At 37.4% G+C, this 19,114-nt stretch overlaps 1 protein-coding gene across 1 annotated transcript in view; it reads right to left on the bottom strand.

Moving 5' to 3' along the window:
- Positions 1 to 16,985, bottom strand: part of LOC139711114 (uncharacterized) — a 52,135-nt gene extending 35,150 nt beyond the window's left edge. The window contains exons 1-2 of the mRNA XM_071623030.1: positions 16,688 to 16,985; positions 4,413 to 4,527 (exon numbers count right to left, since the gene is read on the bottom strand). Of these exons, the coding sequence (XP_071479131.1) occupies positions 4,413 to 4,527; positions 16,688 to 16,939 (367 nt within the window). The 5' untranslated portion in view covers positions 16,940 to 16,985. The remainder of the gene's footprint in view (positions 1 to 4,412; positions 4,528 to 16,687) is intronic.
- Between the last annotated feature and the right edge of the window lie 2,129 nt (positions 16,986 to 19,114).

The raw sequence follows: 19,114 nt of genomic DNA, 5'->3' as shown, positions 1-19,114 counted from the left end.
TTACAACATCGGAAATATTATCTACCGTGCATCATCTTTTCTTATGTTAAACATCATGTGAATACCTACGCGCAATAGGCAAAACCAAAGCATAACTTGGTGAATATCTGAAGATGATGTCTTTGAATCTGTGAGATATTGTCTTGAAACTACAAGTAAAGTTCCTGACTGTCGTACCCATCACATGTATGTCCTCCATCATATACAATGCAGCTGTCTGAGCATGCATGAAGGCATGCGTACACCATCTACAAATATAATACAAATGTAGCTCCTTTTGAGTTTTTGTTCTTGGCGTATCTGTTTTTGTGGTTTGATTGTTTGTTCTTTTTTTATCATTTGACAAGTAACCCTTTCATATGTCCATATGAATGGGGTGACATGCTCATTCATTTGGACTTTCAGCCTCTAATTTTTAGATTGGTCTATTCCCAAAGCTGGCATTACAGGAATCATATGTTGTTTTCTGGTCTGAAGAACTCACTATTAAAACCATTTTACTTTTACCAAGAAATGTCTTTCATGCAGTGTTTCCTTTCACAACTTTAACTTCACTCATGCGAATCTTGGGCAAAAATTCAAAGATGCAGACTCCAAAATAGGATATTAAACACAATTTCAAATCAATACACATAACTTAGTCTAAAGAAGATGCCAAATCAAGTCACACTGCTTTTGAGTCCCACACTGAAGCATACACTAGTGTAATACAATGTTGTAGGAATACTGAGCCTACATCTGTAAGTTACATGCTGTAAAAGAGTTTGGTGTCTGTCCATGTTATACTAGGGTTTACTATATAACTCTTAACTCTCATTCACATGTAGAGGTGGAGCTATACAATAACTCATTTTCTTTCTTGCCATCACCAATCCATATCATAACATAAATATTTGAATGAGGTGAAAGCATTCTCTGCAACACAAATAAAAAACACTTTTGCTTTATTCATCCATATAAATGGGGCTTTGAACTGTGTGTAAGTGTAAGACTTTATTCCACACAGAATGTTGATGCAGACACTGATCTGTTTTTATGTAAACGCATTCATTTTTTATTCCAGTTTCAAGATCATCAGCTATTTTCCATGCTTTGCCTCTAATTGTTCCCAATTCTCTTGACTGCACGATGCTTGCTGATCAGTAGTTATTGTGAGCAGAGCTAATGACAACGTAAAATAATTTGTTTTGCAGACTGTGTCCTTTGCTTTGTTTTGTTTTTCTCCTGTCACTACTTGACAGATTGATGCTCTAAAAAAAAAAAAAAAAAAAAAAAAAAAAAAAAAAAAAAAAACTTTTGATCTCTGCGCACCTTGCCTTTGGTGTTGTTTGTTCTCACCACCAAGGAATCACACCTGAATAATTAATGTTTTATCTTGCAGCAAGTGCAGTCATTACACGTTTGTACAAAGAAAGCATGATGTTACGAGTTCAATACTACAATGTGTCCATCTTTCACTTCTCTCTCTTTCCAGTGTATCTAGAGTTTGTTCAACTTATCTATCCATACAGTGAGTTTGATATCGTCAATAGGTTCAACAGTTTTAGTGTCACTCGTGTAGTCATCAACTTAAGCATCACAACAAACTACACTGAACGTGATCTCCGAGGACTGCATCACTTTGATAAAATAATTAGAACCATGTACATAATTAATGACTACAGTATGACTCAAGATTCCACTTCCAAGATTAAAAAAAAAAAGGAGAGTAGGGGTGGGGGGGGGGGGGGGGGAGAGAAAAGTTTGAGGTATTGATCACGTCACCTCGAAAGAAGCCATGCAAGACGGACTGCCAGCACGGTCGGCTGGCGGGGGACAGTGTATCCCCGCTTATTACCCCAGGCAGCTGAATGGGGATCCCGAGAAATGGAGGGATATCATGACGGGGCTGCTGACGTTATTCCTGTTTAGACCAAGAAGGTGGTCAATTGTTGTGCTGGGGTTTCATTTCAATGGAGGAGGGGTGAGTGAGAGGGACTGGGGCGAAGAGAAAAACAAAAGGGAGGGAGACAAAACCGGAGACTCCTGAAATAACAAACATTTAGCAGCCCCCACTGCGCAGGCATGTGTGTTAATCTTTTCAACGCAGTCAAGCGCCTTCGCAAGGGAAGATCATTACATGCTGAGTGGAGTTACAAGGCGCTGGCGTGGGTAGCCTTCCCTGAAAATTAGAGCTGGTGTGATTTCTCGAAATTGTGCACTCTACAGTGGTTCATTGAATCAATTTTCTGTTCAATTCAGTCAATATTGAATTGTGGGAAGGATCGAAGTTGAAATAAGGTTCTACCATCCCTGAATATATGCTCAGACAAATATAATATTCTTTTACTCATGAATTACTTGACAGCCACAGACAAGCATCAGTCAGAAATTGTCACAATTCTTACAAATCAAAAAACAACATCCTTTGAAGTGCATTAATTGATTTGATTGATTTGATGTCCTTACAGTGATTCTACATTTATACTCTGCTGGTCAACTTGTACTAACTCGATTTTTCTTGTCATCAGTAGCATGACACAGGATATGTTCAGTCTCAATTTATTACTATATATTTCACTTTTTACACCCAGCATGGGCATCAAGTCTGGCAACACTTTCCATCATATTTCGTTAATCGAATATTGAATATCTACATAGAAAATACAAACAAATTAAAGACTGCTTGTATGTAGCATTTCTGACCAGAGTAAACAGGAAAAAAAAAAATCCATTCATAACTATTCAGGTATGATGTTATTTTTTAAAAAGAAGTTTTTGAATAAAACAAACATACTGGTAGATTCCATGAATAGTTCTCACCTGTCATTTGACAACCCCTATATAATACAACTCTTGATATCTCATTTAGATTACAAACATCCTAAGCTGTACGGAGGATGATTTTACGAGAGAATGTGTTGATATAAGACAGGTGGATGGGGATTCATAGACATTTAAGACTCACTGTAAATACAGCCCATTCAGAGAGTGATCAATTCCACGAATTGGAGAAACTGACGGGTGAATGGGACGATTGATTTGACGTAATGAGGGGTAAGCGCTTGCCACACAAGAGACGTTACGCAGGCTTGCACGAAGCAAACAAAAGTCATTGGATTCATAAAATTTTGAATGCAGACACCACAACTGAATATCGGGATGGCTTGCATTTCAGCACGCACCAAAATTTCACAGTCTGCCCACGGATCAATACCAAAAGTCATTTTCAGCGAGTAGTCAGTGACATGGTAAGGTGCTAGTGTTTTGGACATTCCATGAAGTTAAGCTCTGAATTCGGAAACAATGAAATGTAGCGGTAATTAATCCATTTAATCTATAAAGTGAGAATTATCACTCACAATGTGAAAGGATAATTGGTATTGATGCTGCACAAGACAACAAAGTAGGGACATTAGCAAAGATCAGTAGCTACAGATTGGCGGGTGATAAAGGAATTTTGAGGGAGTTGCTGTCAATTTCCGTCACAAAGACCACCTTTTTTCTCCTCTTTAGACCCCCACCCTACTCTGACAAAGGAAACCATTGGTAGCATTAGTCTCTACATGTCTTTTGTGTTTTTTCGTCTCTTAACTCCATGGGTCAATACCGGGCATTCATGATTGGCCCATGTTGCTCTTAAGAGGCACTTTAAGACCAATTTATTAGCCGAATTGAGTGGTTGTCTGAAGTATGTACATACCATTCTCTCCTGCAGGTAGAACTGCACATTGTACAGCTTACAAGCTACAGTCCGTACACAGTGCAACTATGAATTAAGAGTCCTGTATTCTGAGTGCTGCAAAACTTCTGTATGATCATGTTTTGGATGATTATACATGTATTTGCACATTGGGAAAACTATCATTGAATATTAAACTGCAGACACCAGCTTTACTAAGTAAGTGTAAACCCTACGGTTTTGAAGAAAAGCAGACAGAAAAATAAAAGAGTATCCCACAATATCCCACAACATGCTATCGTTGGTTACTATCATCTCAAACCATTTATTCTAGGACTAAGGCAAAGCAAACCCAAATGTCATGGAATGGATGGTTTAAAACTATGTGTGTTATCAAAATAGATTGTCATCTAAAAATTCAGTTGACTGACACCAGAATAAGGAAGTTTTTGATCAAAACCATAGTTTCATCAAGTAAACACACCAAAGGTAAAGACACTTCTGTATTACATGTTTCAAATGAACACACACACACACACGCACACACACACACACACACACACACACACACACACACACACACACACACACACACACACACACACACACACACAAAGCACATACATGTATCACATGGTGAAACATTCAGGGTATACTGAATGCATTGATCACTGTCAATTTTGGCTGCAGGGCACAGAGCAGAGACAGGAAAATTGAAATCCAACTTAATCTGTCTCAAGTCAGTACTTACAGAGGATCTCCAACACGCTGACGAGTGTGAGGCCATCGGATACACTCTTCCGAAAATCCGTCAGTGGTCTGTGCTTCTTCTTCTTCAGGACATTATTCAGCCAGGTCAGATGTTCCTATGACAAAAGCAAAAAGAAAATATGACTACTGCAAGTGTCACAAGTCTACACGTATGTAGCAAAAATAATGTGCTAATCAATCCCACCTGCCCTTGTACATTTGTCTAGCAAGCATGTACAAATTGTAGTGTTGGCAGTGTAACTTTCTGAAATCTTAAACTTGATGATGATGGAATAACATTGGGTGTGATCGTAACTGTTGCTCAAATCAATGCAAATGATGCCATCGGATAAAGAAATCACAAGCAGGTAGTTTACAAGTACAGTAATATATGAGCACTGTTGTATCTACACTTTACCAAACTCTGCATATCAGAAAAAACAAGATCGAGCACAAAATACACGTTACACACTCTTGCATTAAATAGTCAAGACATATTAAACCTGAATAGAATACATGTACACGGTGTATTTCCATTCTAAATGCCACTTTACTCAGTTCAGATTGCTTGAATACATTACATTCCAGCAAGGTCAACTAATTGTTCTTAAAAAAAAAGAACAAATAAATGCGATAGTCAATCCATTCACAGGGACTAGTATAAACTAGATAAGGCAATATCAGAGACTCCAACTCTCCCGTTTTCGACGGGAGATCTCCCGCCGAAAACCAATTTTTGCAAAATCTCCCGTTCTCCCGCTTGAGATGTAATTTCTCCCGCCCTGGCTCTGTGTCTCCTGTTGGAAAGGATTTCTTACTTATTGCTTTTGTATATGTTGAAAAAAAAAGCCTTTGATAGCACCAGAGAGCATCAAGAACCCTAGGAACTTCGCGCTTCGCACACATCAACTTTGAGTCTCCCGTTTGCTAGGGGTTTCAGGCGGGAGAATCTCCAGATCAGAAGGTGCTTTGGGTTGGAGTCTCTGCAATATGACTCCGGTATGCCAGTGATTTACTGTACAACTACATACAAACACACCTTCTCCTCCGTACCGAGACTGGAATCTCTGCGAAGCCGCAATGAAAATGACCCTGGCCGCTTCTGCCTCTGAAATGGCTTGACCGAAGTGGCCATCACGTGGCAAAATCAGTGGATGTGATGTATCTCTCTTTTTTTCTTCAGACAACTTCAAAGTTTGACGGCGAAACACAAACTTTGGTAGTCCAGGAACCATTAACGAACCTCCATTTCCCTCAGGACAAAGTACACCAAATTCAACACGGAGTTTCAGCACGGGGCATGCTATACTGCCACACACATTAGCTGCTACCCCCTTCTTGCTACAGCTATCTTTCCCGTTCAACAGCGTCGTATCTCGATGGTAACACTACCTTTGGGCCATCGATTGTAACGATAAGGGCTGTACAGTGTACCCACTTTATTGGTTGATTTCCGAGTTGAGGCTCCGCAGAGCTTGTGTACACACAATTGGTCTGAAGTGCGTTGGTCAACAAATCGGCCAATGGCCAACCTAAACAAACAAACGACACCTATCGCCTTCAATTTGTTCGTTTGTAATCAGTCAAGATGTGTCCCCTTCGGTTTCATTCACATTAAATGTGCTACAAATAGAGCAAGTCATACCAGTACAGGACAACCAAACTATTAAACAGCTTATCATATAAAGAGATTTCTTAAGATTAAAGATTCATGGACATGTCATGAATGCAGAACATTGGCCTTTTGAATGGAGAGAGATTCTTTGGGATACCAAAAAAATCTAACATAATCTCTCAAAGAGTAACTGCTCTGCCTTGCATCATGTACAATTTGATGTACATTATGTGTACATGAATGCTTGCATAAGACATGATCTTTCAAAAAGTTAACTGTTCTACCTTTTAGATGTTTTCGTATTGATGTATATTAATGGGAAAGTTGGAAAAAAAAACCCTATGGAATCATGAAAGCTCCATTCTCAGATGAATACATGTAATAATCCTCAGAACCATGATGCCTTTTTTAGGTGTCATATCAGTCTCAGCTGGAAAAAAAAAAATCATGAAATATAGCATTTTGTATTATGACAACAATAAAAAGCACAGTTTGCTCACTGTAATGCAAACATATATCTCAGTAGCTCTGTGATATTCACGCTGTCGGGAGTTATCCCTTAAAATTCATTTGCACCATATCTCTCAGCCTGAGCCCTCCACTGTGTATTTATACAGTCAAGCAACACGCTTGAAGCGTAACCAATAAATTATGTGGCCTAACTGCATGTTATTGATCACCTGTCATTCTCATGCCATCTTGACATATAATGTATCCCAAAAGATGGACCTGGTTGTTGTCATTTCCTTTTTTTTCTCTCTCTCTCTCTCTTTGGCTGCTGGCATGGTTCCGAATATTGAATTTCACATTATTAGAATTTATTTGCTGCCGTGCCTGCATTCGTGAACATTTTGTCTTCAATCATGATTTGGAACAATAGCTCAAAACATGATATTGAATGTGGACATGTCCAGCTGAAATAAATTCAATGTTTATTGCACAACCAGCATTGCCACAGTAATTCAAAGAACCCTCCATCCATGAAAATTGAAGTTTAGAATCACCATATATCGAAGTTTGCATGTCGGAGCTGCGAGAGCTCAACAAACAAGAAAAGGAAGGGAAAAAAGTTTATTCATATCAACCATGAAGCTGGTTTTGTGGTTCTACTGCCCATGCATGGGGCAAGGTACTTTGCAGGAATTTCTCCTTATGTCAGTTGTAAATCTATGCCACAAGTTAGATCCCTGTCAATGACAGCAGACAATATCCCCATTCATCAATGGCAATAGCTTCATCTTCAGATTCAAGGAGATTATTGAAGTGTTCACAGCTAAATCCTCTACACTCTTTTCTTCCTTTCTCTCAAGAGTAGGCATCGGCCCAGTCTACAGCTTCAAGTACAGAATTAACAACTGATGCATCTCTGAATTCCTTTCTTTCCTCAGTGGCAGCCATAGAAAAGAGATTCTTCTTTGACTTTTAGAGCATCCCCAGTTACTATGGCACTTCAAACACTGAAAACTGCAGTTGTATCTGCTGGAAACTTTTATCTGCTGAAAGGTACGGCACAGTAATCAGACCTCTAGCAGGAAGTCTGCAGCAACCACACCTCCCTATCCGATGAAATTGATGAAGTCATTGACAGTATTCCCCTTCTTTTGATGTGCTAAGTACTTCAATCAAACACAATACAAGCAGCTCCCTTTTTCACTTCACTGAAAGGAACTACTTCCTAATACATTAAATGAGATCAGGTTTCACTGATGCTATACACTTTGTAGGGATCGTACAGTTTTGGTCGAGACCTAATTTCAGGTTTCTAACACTTTTTGGTGAGATAATGAGAAACCTCTAATGAAATATGAAAGAGCATGTAATTCTTTGAGGAATTCAACGTTTATTTCATGAAAATTGGTTTTGAAATGGCTGAGATATCCAAAAAAGAGCAATTCTAATCAAGTGTGGGACCCACACTTTATTACGATCGCTTTGTTTTACTTTGTTTTTGGGTGTTTCAGTCATTCCAAACCCGATTTTTATCAAATAAACTTTGAATTCCTCTTAAAATGGTATGCTCTGTACTATATCATTTAAATAAGTGCTTTCTTGGTATCTCGCAAAAAGTTAAAAAGCCCAATTCTCATCTCCACCAATACTGTATCATCCCTTTAAACTTTCATCCGATTCTGTATACAGTTCATGCTTTCTAATCCTACCTTTCATTGAAATATGAAAATATCAAAGCGTCCAAAAGAAACCCTAATACACCCCCCCCCCCCCCCCCCAACCAAAGAAAATCCATTTTGGTTTTTTTTTTCCAAAAACAAGTACTGGATAGGGTGTGATAAAAAAATGCTATTCAAGACGACATCACCTAATTAATGACAATTGCCGTCAAATTTGTCAAACATAAATCATGCCATAGATGTTCCTCTTGTTGTTTACACTGTATACTCTCTTTACATAAGATTGCATACTATCTGTACTTAAATAAATTCCACATATGCAATATGCAAGAACAAGCCTTTTTCACATGGTGTATCATCAGTAATTACAGATCAAGCTTGCTATCTTACTTTAATACAAATGTATCTGTGCATAGAGTAACAGCAAAAGGAACATATAATTGTATGTCTGTATAACTTCACACTCTCTCTCTCAGAAAAACAAATTGTCTTCACAAATCATGCTGTAAGGGGGGAGCAATATGGCGGCGGGTAGAGCGACACGTGCTGTGACAGTGCTCTGAGGAAATTTCATATCATGCCCTGATTTACGCCATTTCAAGTAATTAACATATAATCATATAGTCAGACTATCATTTAGGATCCTCTTGGTTCAAACATGGACTCTGGTTCAGTCTCCAACAGCCCAGTGAAGAAAAAGTTGAAAACTGACAGTGGAAATATGGTCGGCGTGGCCGAAGGTACGGAAATCGACAATGACGCTCCCCGGTGGTTTAAGGCGTACGAGGCTAGGCAAATCGCCCGTTTTGAGCAACTTACTGCTCAGTGCGCGGATACTCATGGCGTGCTGCAACACAACATAGACGAAGTAAGTGCCAAAGTTGATAGTCTGTCGGTGGCTTTAGCCAAGGCTGAGGACCGAATTGACGATCTAGAAAATAGATCTAGGAGAAATAACATTGTGATTTACAACCTACCCGAAGGGGATAAGGAGGAGAATAACACCACGCAAGTAGTGAAGCAGTTTCTTCAGATCGCCAAAGTTGATGTCGACATTGATAGATGCACTTCAAGAGTACACCGAACGCCCACCTATCGTAGCAACAGGCATGATGCACATCAGAGACCCAGGCCAGTGCATGTTGGATTCAACCACTACAGGGATAAAGAAAGAGTGAAAAGGGAGTTGATCCGCTTCGTGTCGAGCAAAGAAGAAAGGGAGAGGAAGATCTTCATCAGTGATGATCTGTCAAAGCGTGTTTTGGAGCGAAGAAAAGCTCAGATGTCATCCTTCAAAGCGCTCAGGGAAAAGGGTCTGAAACCCTTTTTCATTTTTCCCGCTATACTGAAAGCCAAGGACTCTAGTGGACGGATCATAACACCATCAGACCCACCAGCTGTTGCAGATCAGAAGCAATCAAAATAAGATACCAACAAGAATCCTCGTTGGATTTCAAATAGCGGTGAAGAATCAAGAGTACATCATGGTTTTATTTTGTGTCCGTGATAGTGATTTTTAACAGATCATTGGATATAAATGTAAAGAAATCTGTCATCCAAATATGAACGGGATCAAACAAGAGGATCATATTGTCACAGCTTTGTACAATATTTTGGATCGTGTTATAAAATGTTATGACTATTCCATGTTTGCTTTTAAGTTTGTTTGTTTTCATAAGTATGTTTGTTTTTAAATATGCTTGTTTTAATGTCTGACTATAGTAACTGGATAAAGGGCATGAAAAAGATGTTGCCCACAAACACCAAGCCAGAGAAGTGTGCATTGTGCAGGTCCGTGGTTTGATTTGAGGCCTGCATTTTTCATCTTGCACCACATTTTGCTCAGTTTGTTCTTTCATGATTACACCAATGCTCGGTTTTAGTTCTTTTTTCTTTTATTGTTTTTTACTTAATTTTTTTCTTTTTGTTTGGCAGACATTGCATAATCTATTTTCAAGGCAACCTAGGAATGTATTATATATTATATATATTTTGTTTGGCTTTGAGTATTGTACTCTTTCCTTCATGGGCTCGGCCCTTTTGTTTTGCCATATATGTTTTAATGGTATTATTAATAGATGTTTTTTAATGTATATAAAATTACATTCGTTCAATTGTCGAGGGTTGCAGAACTATGTGAAAAGGAGAAAGATTTTTCATTACTTTCGCTCTCTTAATTGTGATATTTTGTTTCTCCAAGAAACGCATTGCAGTAGAGAGGATGAAAAATTGTGGCACTCTCAATGGGGTGAACATGCCTTTTTTGCTTCATTTACCTCCAATAGCCGTGGGGTAGCAATCCTTATTAGGAATTCAATAAATCTTAAGGTGAAATCCATTTTTAGAGATCCCAATGGTAGATTTTTAATTTTGAACTCCACTCTCAATGAATTCCCCCTAACTCTTGTAAATGTATATGCTCCTAACAATGACGATTCTGAGTTTTTACTTCATTTGTTTGCTGAAATTAATAAACTTGATGTTTTTTCCCTGTTAGTAGCTGGTGATTTTAATACTGTTCTTGGCCCTCTTGATTACCAAGGTTCTAGGAATAAACATTCTAATATAAAAGCAAGTGAAATGCTTTCTGCATTGATGGACGAATTTGGTTTGTGTGATATCTGGAGACTTTTTAATCCTAATTTGAAAAAATATACAAGACACCAAAAAACACCTCAAGTCTTATCTAGGTTGGATTTTATTTTAGTCTCAGATAACTTTGTAAATAACTGTAAAGAAACTAAAATTTTGCCTGGAATTAATTCTGATCATTCAACTGTTTCTGTTTGTTTCAATGATAATCAGCCTCCCAGAGGCAGAGGATATTGGAAACTGAATACGTATTATTTATATCATGATACAGATTTTATTAATTTAATAAAGGAAAAAATTAAGGACTTTAAGATCATTCATAAAGACTCCCAATGTGATTCTAATATATTGTGGGATTCTTTAAAATGTTTCATCACTGGGGTCGCTATTGAATATTCTGCACGAAAAAAAAGGGATAGAAATAAAGAGAAAAATGAATTATTAGAAAGCATTGACAAGATTAAATCAAAACTGTCAAACAACTCTGTTTTACCTGACGACCCTTTGTACTCACAACTTGAAGAATTGGAAGATAAATTGGATAAAATTTTTGATTTTGAAACAAAAGGACTAATAATAAGATCAAGGGTGAGATGGTTAGAAGAAGGTGAAAAAAGTAACAAATATTTTTGTAACTTGGAAAATAGATCTTGGCAAAAGAAAAATATAAATAAATTGAAAGATAATGATAATAATGTGATTACAGATTCCAAAGATATTCTGAATAATATTTATGAATTTTACAGTAAGTTATATTCAGTTCCTAATACTGATTTTGATAATGAAGCATGTGAAACATATTTGAATAATATTTCCATACCTCTCTTACATGAGGATGACAAACAGTTATTGGAGGCTCCCCTTACCAAAAATGAAATATTTAATGTGGTCAAGTCCATGAAAAAGAATAAAACCCCGGGGTTAGATGGATTGCCTATTGAGTTTTACATTGTTTTTTGGAGTGATATTGGTGATATGCTTGTAAATTCCTTTAATTTCTCTCTGCAAAATGGTTTAATGTCAGCCTCCCAAAGGAATGGTATAATAACCCTTCTTCCCAAAAAAGATAAAGACCCCCTGTTAGTAAAAAATTACAGACCTATTACTCTTTTGACCACTGATTATAAAATTCTAGCCAAATGCATAGCCAACCGATTGAAACGTTGTCTGGATTATCTCATTCATGTGGACCAATCTGGTTTCTTGCAAGGGAGAAATATTGGGCACAACATCCGTTTTATTTTAGATATTATTGAATATGCTGAAGCTTATGACATTCCTGGTTCAATTATTTTGCTTGATATTGAGAAGGCATTTGATAGTGTTTCTCATGATTTCTTATTTAAAATCCTTGAAAAATTCAATTTTGGTCATAAATTTATTGATTCTATTAAAACCTTGTATTCAGCTCGTCAAAGTTATGTAATAAATAATGGGTTTTTATCCAGTCGTATTTTTATGAAGAGAGGAATTTTTCAAGGGTGCCCAATTTCACCTTATCTCTTTCTTTTCGTAATTGAGATTATGGCACTGTCCGTACGACAAAATGACCTAATAAGAGGTATCTCATTTGTAGATGAAGAAGCCAAAATTTCTCTTTTTGCAGATGACTCTGTCTGTTTTATTGATGGGTCTAATATTTCTTTTTCTCAGTTATTTGAAACTCTATCCAATTTTGGTCAGTACTCTGGATGTAAACTTAATTTTAGTAAAACGGAGGCTATATGGATTGGCGCAAAAAAAGGATGTTTGGATTTTCCATTCACCAGTCATGGTGTATCCTGGCAAAAGTCAGAATTTAATTGTTTGGGTGTTAGATTTTCTTTGAATGTTCACCGTATGTTTGATTTAAATTTTAATAGTAAATTGAACAGAATTGAGCAAACATTAAACTGTTGGCGAATGAGGAATCTTTCTCTAATAGGTAAAGTGTGTGTTGTTAAAACTTTGGTATTACCACAATTGATATTTCTATTTTCTGTGCTTTGTATTAGAATCCCTCGTTCCTTTTTCCAAAAGTTAAATTCAATCTTTTTTAGATTCATCTGGAATGGAGGCAAGGACAGAGTCCAGAGACAGATTGTGTGTAATAATTATGCTGAAGGTGGTTTAAAAATGATCGATCCTTTATCTTTTGCCAATGCCCAAAAGTTGGTTTGGGTAAAACACCTCCTTGATGTAAATTTTGTTGCCCCTTGGAAATCTATTGAATTATCCTTTTTGCAAAAATTTAATGCTGAAATTTCATTTTTGTGGAATTCCTTTGCTCCAGAAAATATTCTTAATTCACTTGGCAGTACACAACTTGCAGAATCTCTCCGTGCATGGTATATATATCGAGAAGTAGCTACTGTAGAGTTTTATGGCCATAAATTTTCAGATTTAAGTGCATGTCAGTGTCTTTGGTTTAACCGGCTTATTCGTTCAAAATCTAAATCGTGTTTATTTTATGAATCCTGGTTCGATAATAATATTCTTACCATGTCGGATTTATTCAACCCTCCTTTAACAGGTCATAAATTATTCGAAGAATTAGTTTTAGATTTTGGCATTCCTTTGAGTGATAGAAGAAAATTTAATTTCTTGATAAAAAATATACCTGAAAAATGGATTAGGAATTTTGACAAAGATATTTTTGGAGTTCATGAAACTATAGTTCAAAAGCTTTTAAGCACAAAGAAAGTTCCAAAGAATGCATATGATATTTTAATAGGCTCCCATGTTCCAGATAAGAGATATCAGTATTGGGGTGATAAAATACCCGTGCCTGTTAACTTAGACTGGGAGAAAATACATATTTCTAATTATTTTTGTACCATTGACACAAAATTGAGATCATTTTATTTTAAAATCTTCCATAAGGCAATTGCTTTGAATCAATTTCTTTATAAAATTAATAGAAGAGATTCTCCAAAATGTTCATTGTGTGATACTGGGGACGAAACAATGATTCATTTATTTTGTGAATGTGATAAAGTCATTTTAATCTGGCAAGGGGTTTTGGATGTAATCTCACAGAAATGTGAGAATGTTTGCAATGTAACCAATTTTGAAAAATTATTTGGCATTTGTAGTGATAAATTTGTTACGTATTTGTTTTTGCTTGTAAAATACTACATTTATACTTGCAAGTTTAATAACAGTCTCCCCAATTTTACTGCATTTAAATGCTTTGTTAGGAAACAGAAAGAAGTTGAATATTTTTCTGCTAAAAAAAGAAACAAATTGCCCGTGCACTTTAAGAAATGGCGATTTGATTTATAATTTTCCCTCACTTTTTCTTTCTTTCTATCTCATCAAATTTGTATATGCGAGCCATATTTATTTTGGATGATGGGTTTTGATATATTTTACTTTGTTGTTTATTTTGAGTGATGCGATGTACATGTATGCATTACACTTTATATTGTAGTTCAATGCCTGCTCCTTTTGCTCATTTATATTCATCCCTACACTTGTACTAAATGATTTATTGCCTGTGCTGATATACTTCTGCAACCCTCGACAAAAGTGGTGCACACTGCCACTCTTCCTTTATTTTTTTCCTTGTTAAGATCTTGTTTATGCTATGTACCTGTAATACCATAATTATAAAGTATAAGTACAATGCTCAGTGTTATACTGCATATTCACATACTATAGTACCTTTAATTCATTTATACTTCCAAGGGCGAGCTCCCCGATTAATTAAGACATCTTGACTCACAAGGCCTTTGCGAGCAAATAACAATCTGCTTTTAAAATGTCCTTTGAATTCTTAACCTTCCAATGGAATAATACATCTATATACGATTGTACATGTACGTATTTTGGGATATTTGGATGGGGGAGATCGGGTGGCGGAGCGATTCCCTTTATAACAGTGATTTCGAGTGTTGTTTCGGGATGCAATGGAGGTTGAATATACATGTATGTTAAATGTGCATGGGGGTGAGAGAGAGAGGAGGGGAGAGAGAAGGGGAAGGGGGAGAGAGTTTGTTTCAGGTGGCTGCGTTAGCTAAGAAAAGTTGATCTGGTGGTGTAAACTCTATTATGTAGATCGCTCCGCTAGTCGACCTTCAGACTCCAATCGCCTTCAGTACATCAAAGGAATGCCAGCTGGTTGCGCACATCAAAGGATGTTTTGTAATTTATTGGGGTCAAATGAAGTGCAGGGCCAAAATACCAAACTGGAAGTTAAACACAAGACATAATGTGAATACCTTAGCTTCTCTTCCTGTGTTTCGGAGCTCAGCTCTTGAATAATACATGCATTTTATCTTTGTTCTGCCCTTTATTATTATTATTATTGTTATTATTTCTTCTTTTATTTTTGTGATTTGTATGCTAATCTTGTAAAATCATTTGTAAATGTGATTTTTCATTGATTTTTTGAATAAAAACAAAATTATAAAAAAAAAATCATGCTGTAAGTCTCGAGAGCATAAAGTCACCCATCCCTTGAAGTCCAAGGAAGTACTCTAAGTCCCAGAGTGTACTCTGAGAGTGACCGCCTTCCGCAGAGACGCCACTCAAGAGCTGGCACCAGCATCCGATGAGTGCTTTCGAGAGCAAACCATCGTCAAAAAATTCCAGCCCTTCCCACTCTGCAGCCTCTTGATTCGAGGCCACCTACCACAAATGATGTTTGCTCTGCACTGGACAACAATACACAGACTCTTTCCGGGCTCGTTCCATGGGACAAAAGTAGCGCACATGGTCTTTGGCAAACCTCTCTGACATTAGAATGCCATTTTGCAGCATAAATGATGCTACTTCATCCACTTATAATGATGTTATTCTACCCACTTGCTATTGTGGAGTCCTCAATGTCACCCATGTAATAAATACATAGAGCTCGAGATGTTTGCAAACAACCGGGATAACAAGAATAACATAATGATGGCTCCATGTATACATGTATTTATTTCAGGAAGACTTTCCAACTAGCATAAAAGTGTTTTCATTGGAGCAGTTACTGTTTCCTGAGCCATTAAAAAATGCCTAATCACCTGTTATATGTTTTCTTAAAGGCAAGGCAAAAAAAAAAAGGCATTTGATTGGTAGGTTGTACATCAACAACCACAATATTGTAAAGGATGTCTGGATGTCCCGGGTAAAATTTGAGTCAGACTGCCATTAAACTTGCGTCCTCAGCAAATCACTTCATCCATACAGCTCTTCCGTACCAACATGTTTGAAGGAGTGCTCAGTAGGAAGGTGAATGTGTGTGTGTGTTCATACGTCTTCAAAAACAACTTCAATCGGGGATATTGTAGTGTTTCACACCAGGCAACCAGGGATACATTTCACACCACGCATGTGCCCATTTGTTCAGAGTATCTAAAACAAATGGAAAAGCACGTGCCCATTCTGCATAACGTAGGACCTCTACATTGTAGGCAAATTGTTTTCACACTATTCAAATGGGGAAATTTCAAAATGTTTACATGTATCCTCGACTATTATACGTACGTATGCACCCACACACTACATGAAGTCATATTTTTTCGCTTACTAAACTGAATCTAAGTATTATTTTTTAAGAGTTTCAATTTCAATTATTCAATTTATTGGAAATATTTTTTTTTCAGAAACAAACAACAGAAATGTGCCTGGTTACCGTGAGAAAACTTTCATATCCCTATTTGAAGCATCTTCCGAGAGAGAGAGAGAGAGAGAGAGAGAGATTGTGTGTGTGTGCACATGGATATGAAACAAAAAAAAAACCCCAAAAATCAGATTGAGTACACTTTATCTGAGACTGAATTTGGTTTGTGTCTGTAGAAAAGAGTTCAAACTTGAACTAATGCTCCTGAAGATGCAAAGTAGAAAGTAGTAGAGAGTAGATAGTAGAAAGGCTGTTCATAAGCTAAAAATAAAACAAACATTAAACAACAAATGGCATAATTCCTATTACAGCATTGATATCATTCTCAGTTTTCTGCTTTATGGTCCTACCTCACACTCTTGAAGTTCCCATTCTCCCCGAACCGTGTACTTGACCGGAAGGGGGTTTTTCGTCTTTGGGTACAGCCCGCGCTGGGACGGCACGAATCCGTTCTCCCGCGACTTCTCGTACGCCTTCTCCGATTTGGCCGTCCAGGACTTGATCGGCTGCGGCTTCAGGGGTCGCGGTCCCGAGGAGGGCGCTGACCCCAGGTGTCCCTTGATGACCATCATGGCAGCTGGCTTGCGGGACTGCACTCTCATGGATATGGGACGGTCGGTGTTATCATCGTTTGGAATGCCAACAAGGGCTACATCGATTCATCCAAGAGCCGTGAGGGGATATAACGGTGGTAAGCAAGACCACTACTTGTAGAAGTCACTACAACCTATTGCTTTCCCAAACAATCTCAATCTGTTGTTGTTGTTTTTCAATACTTCTTTCACACACAGTCCCCGGCAAAATGATGAATGACAGAGAACAGCTGAATCAATTATGGTACTCGGCCGAAGTAAAAGAGAATTGCATTATCTTGTCTCTGCTACTGATGCAGTAGCTCATCGTTTTCAATATATCATCCACACGACGACTCCTCTAAAACATTTTTCTGTCTGGTTTATTTCCCAAGAAGACTCCAAGAACTTTGGACACCTGTGATGACATTGGGCTTCATTCTTGTGATTATTTCAGTGCCAGGTCCTGGTAAAACTCCACAAACCTGGATGCACAGAGGGAGAGAAAAAAAAAACCAGAATGAGATTATCAATTTCCAACATTTCTAACATCACACACTGGAATATGTTATCATTGTGCCATTCTATTGTAGAGACTTATTTTGAACTATCACTGCATAGCAATGCACATGGTGTATTTCCTTTAGTGAAATACAAATTTGTCATTACAATGTACTGGCATGAATTCTGTATTGCACCAATAGTAATCTCCACTTCCATTGTAGAAGAAATGGGAGAATTTGCTGCAGTGAGCTAAGACATAATGTGACTGAATCTGCTTCACACCATACTGTACATTCCACTGGGCATTAACACATAAAAAATACTCCACATGATCTACTGTCATGCAGTAACTGTAGCTTTGTGTGATGCACGGTTCAGTGAAATCTAGATGTTGCAATAGATCAAAGACTGATCCCCCCCCCCTCCCATTCACGCATGCATCTTTCAAAAATACCTAAATGGTAATAAAAACACCCATTTCCCTTGTCACTTCAATATATAAAGGATTGCAATTACACATGTACAGATAGAAGAATTTGTGATCAAATGGGGTTTTTCTTTTCTTTTTTTCTTTTTTTTTTTTTTTTTTGCAGTGTGACCTGCCGAACAGACAACCTAAATGCACATTCATCAGCACTTGGGCAGAAAAGGTCTGTCTCGTGTTCAAAAAAGGGCACTGAAGCACATCTACAAACGTGTACAGGCGTACTACGATCAGCATGGCTTATAACCAGCGGCCATGGAAGCCAATGAAAAACAGGTTCTATTCATAGTTATCTGGCACGGTCTGAATGCCTATTTACAGTTATAAAGCCCAGTTTTTAAGTGTTATTTCATACCAAGTGAGCTTAGCCTGTACAATGTTGGTGCTATAAAAAACTAAGTCCGCATTCATTCCAAAAGAACTTTGTACATGTATTTCACATGTGCGCTGGCCACAAGACAGTTGCTGTATTGCATCACTAACATTCCAGGAATGTTTTAAAAATATTAGTGTGTACTTTCACTGGCATATATCCACATGCAGTACTGTAAATGCCCAACATGCACATACAGTGTATACTCATCTAAAAAGTTTGTTTGGTACGAGACAGGTACAATGTATACACATACAGTTTTGTACATGTACAACCCAACAATGTACAATAGTACCTTGCCTTTATAGTTAAATATAAAATGAAAAAGGGTAAAAAATAATAACTGCAACTCATCATTACCGGTAGTTTGATTACGCATTGTTTCAAAGAGTGATAGAACATGGTTTTAAAAGTTCAATTGCAGCACACCTGTACTGTACACCTTTTGTACAATGCACACATGTACAGTGTATCTGAAATTGGTGTAGACGTTACACTGCTTTACTGCAACAATAGATATCATTTTATATACCTGTAACTCATGACAATATAAAAAACATCAAATTTGCCTTCTTGTTGATGGATTAAAAAAGAGACAGGTTATTAAATGGTTGGGAGATAAATATTTTGAATACATATGATAAAAGACCACACTGTAGCTGCCATATGGCCCAGTAGATAGAACCACAGACTATTTATTCTCAGGTCCCTGGTTCAAGTCCCCTGTTCAAGTCCACTAGAGCCAGCACAGATGTGCCTTTAGGCCAGCCACTGTATTCTCATTGCCTACAAATCTTCAAAGGCAATTTCAAGCTGCCTGTATCAGTTCAGTGGTATCATCCAT

Source organism: Diadema antillarum, unplaced genomic scaffold (assembly GCF_040938485.1).
Source record: "Diadema antillarum isolate AM-2024a unplaced genomic scaffold, OU_Dant_1.0 seq00001612_RagTag, whole genome shotgun sequence".
In the NCBI taxonomy this organism is placed as follows: domain Eukaryota; kingdom Metazoa; phylum Echinodermata; class Echinoidea; order Diadematoida; family Diadematidae; genus Diadema; species Diadema antillarum.
The sequence above is the reverse complement of the archived record's forward strand: the minus strand, read 5'-3'. Positions and strand labels throughout refer to the sequence as shown.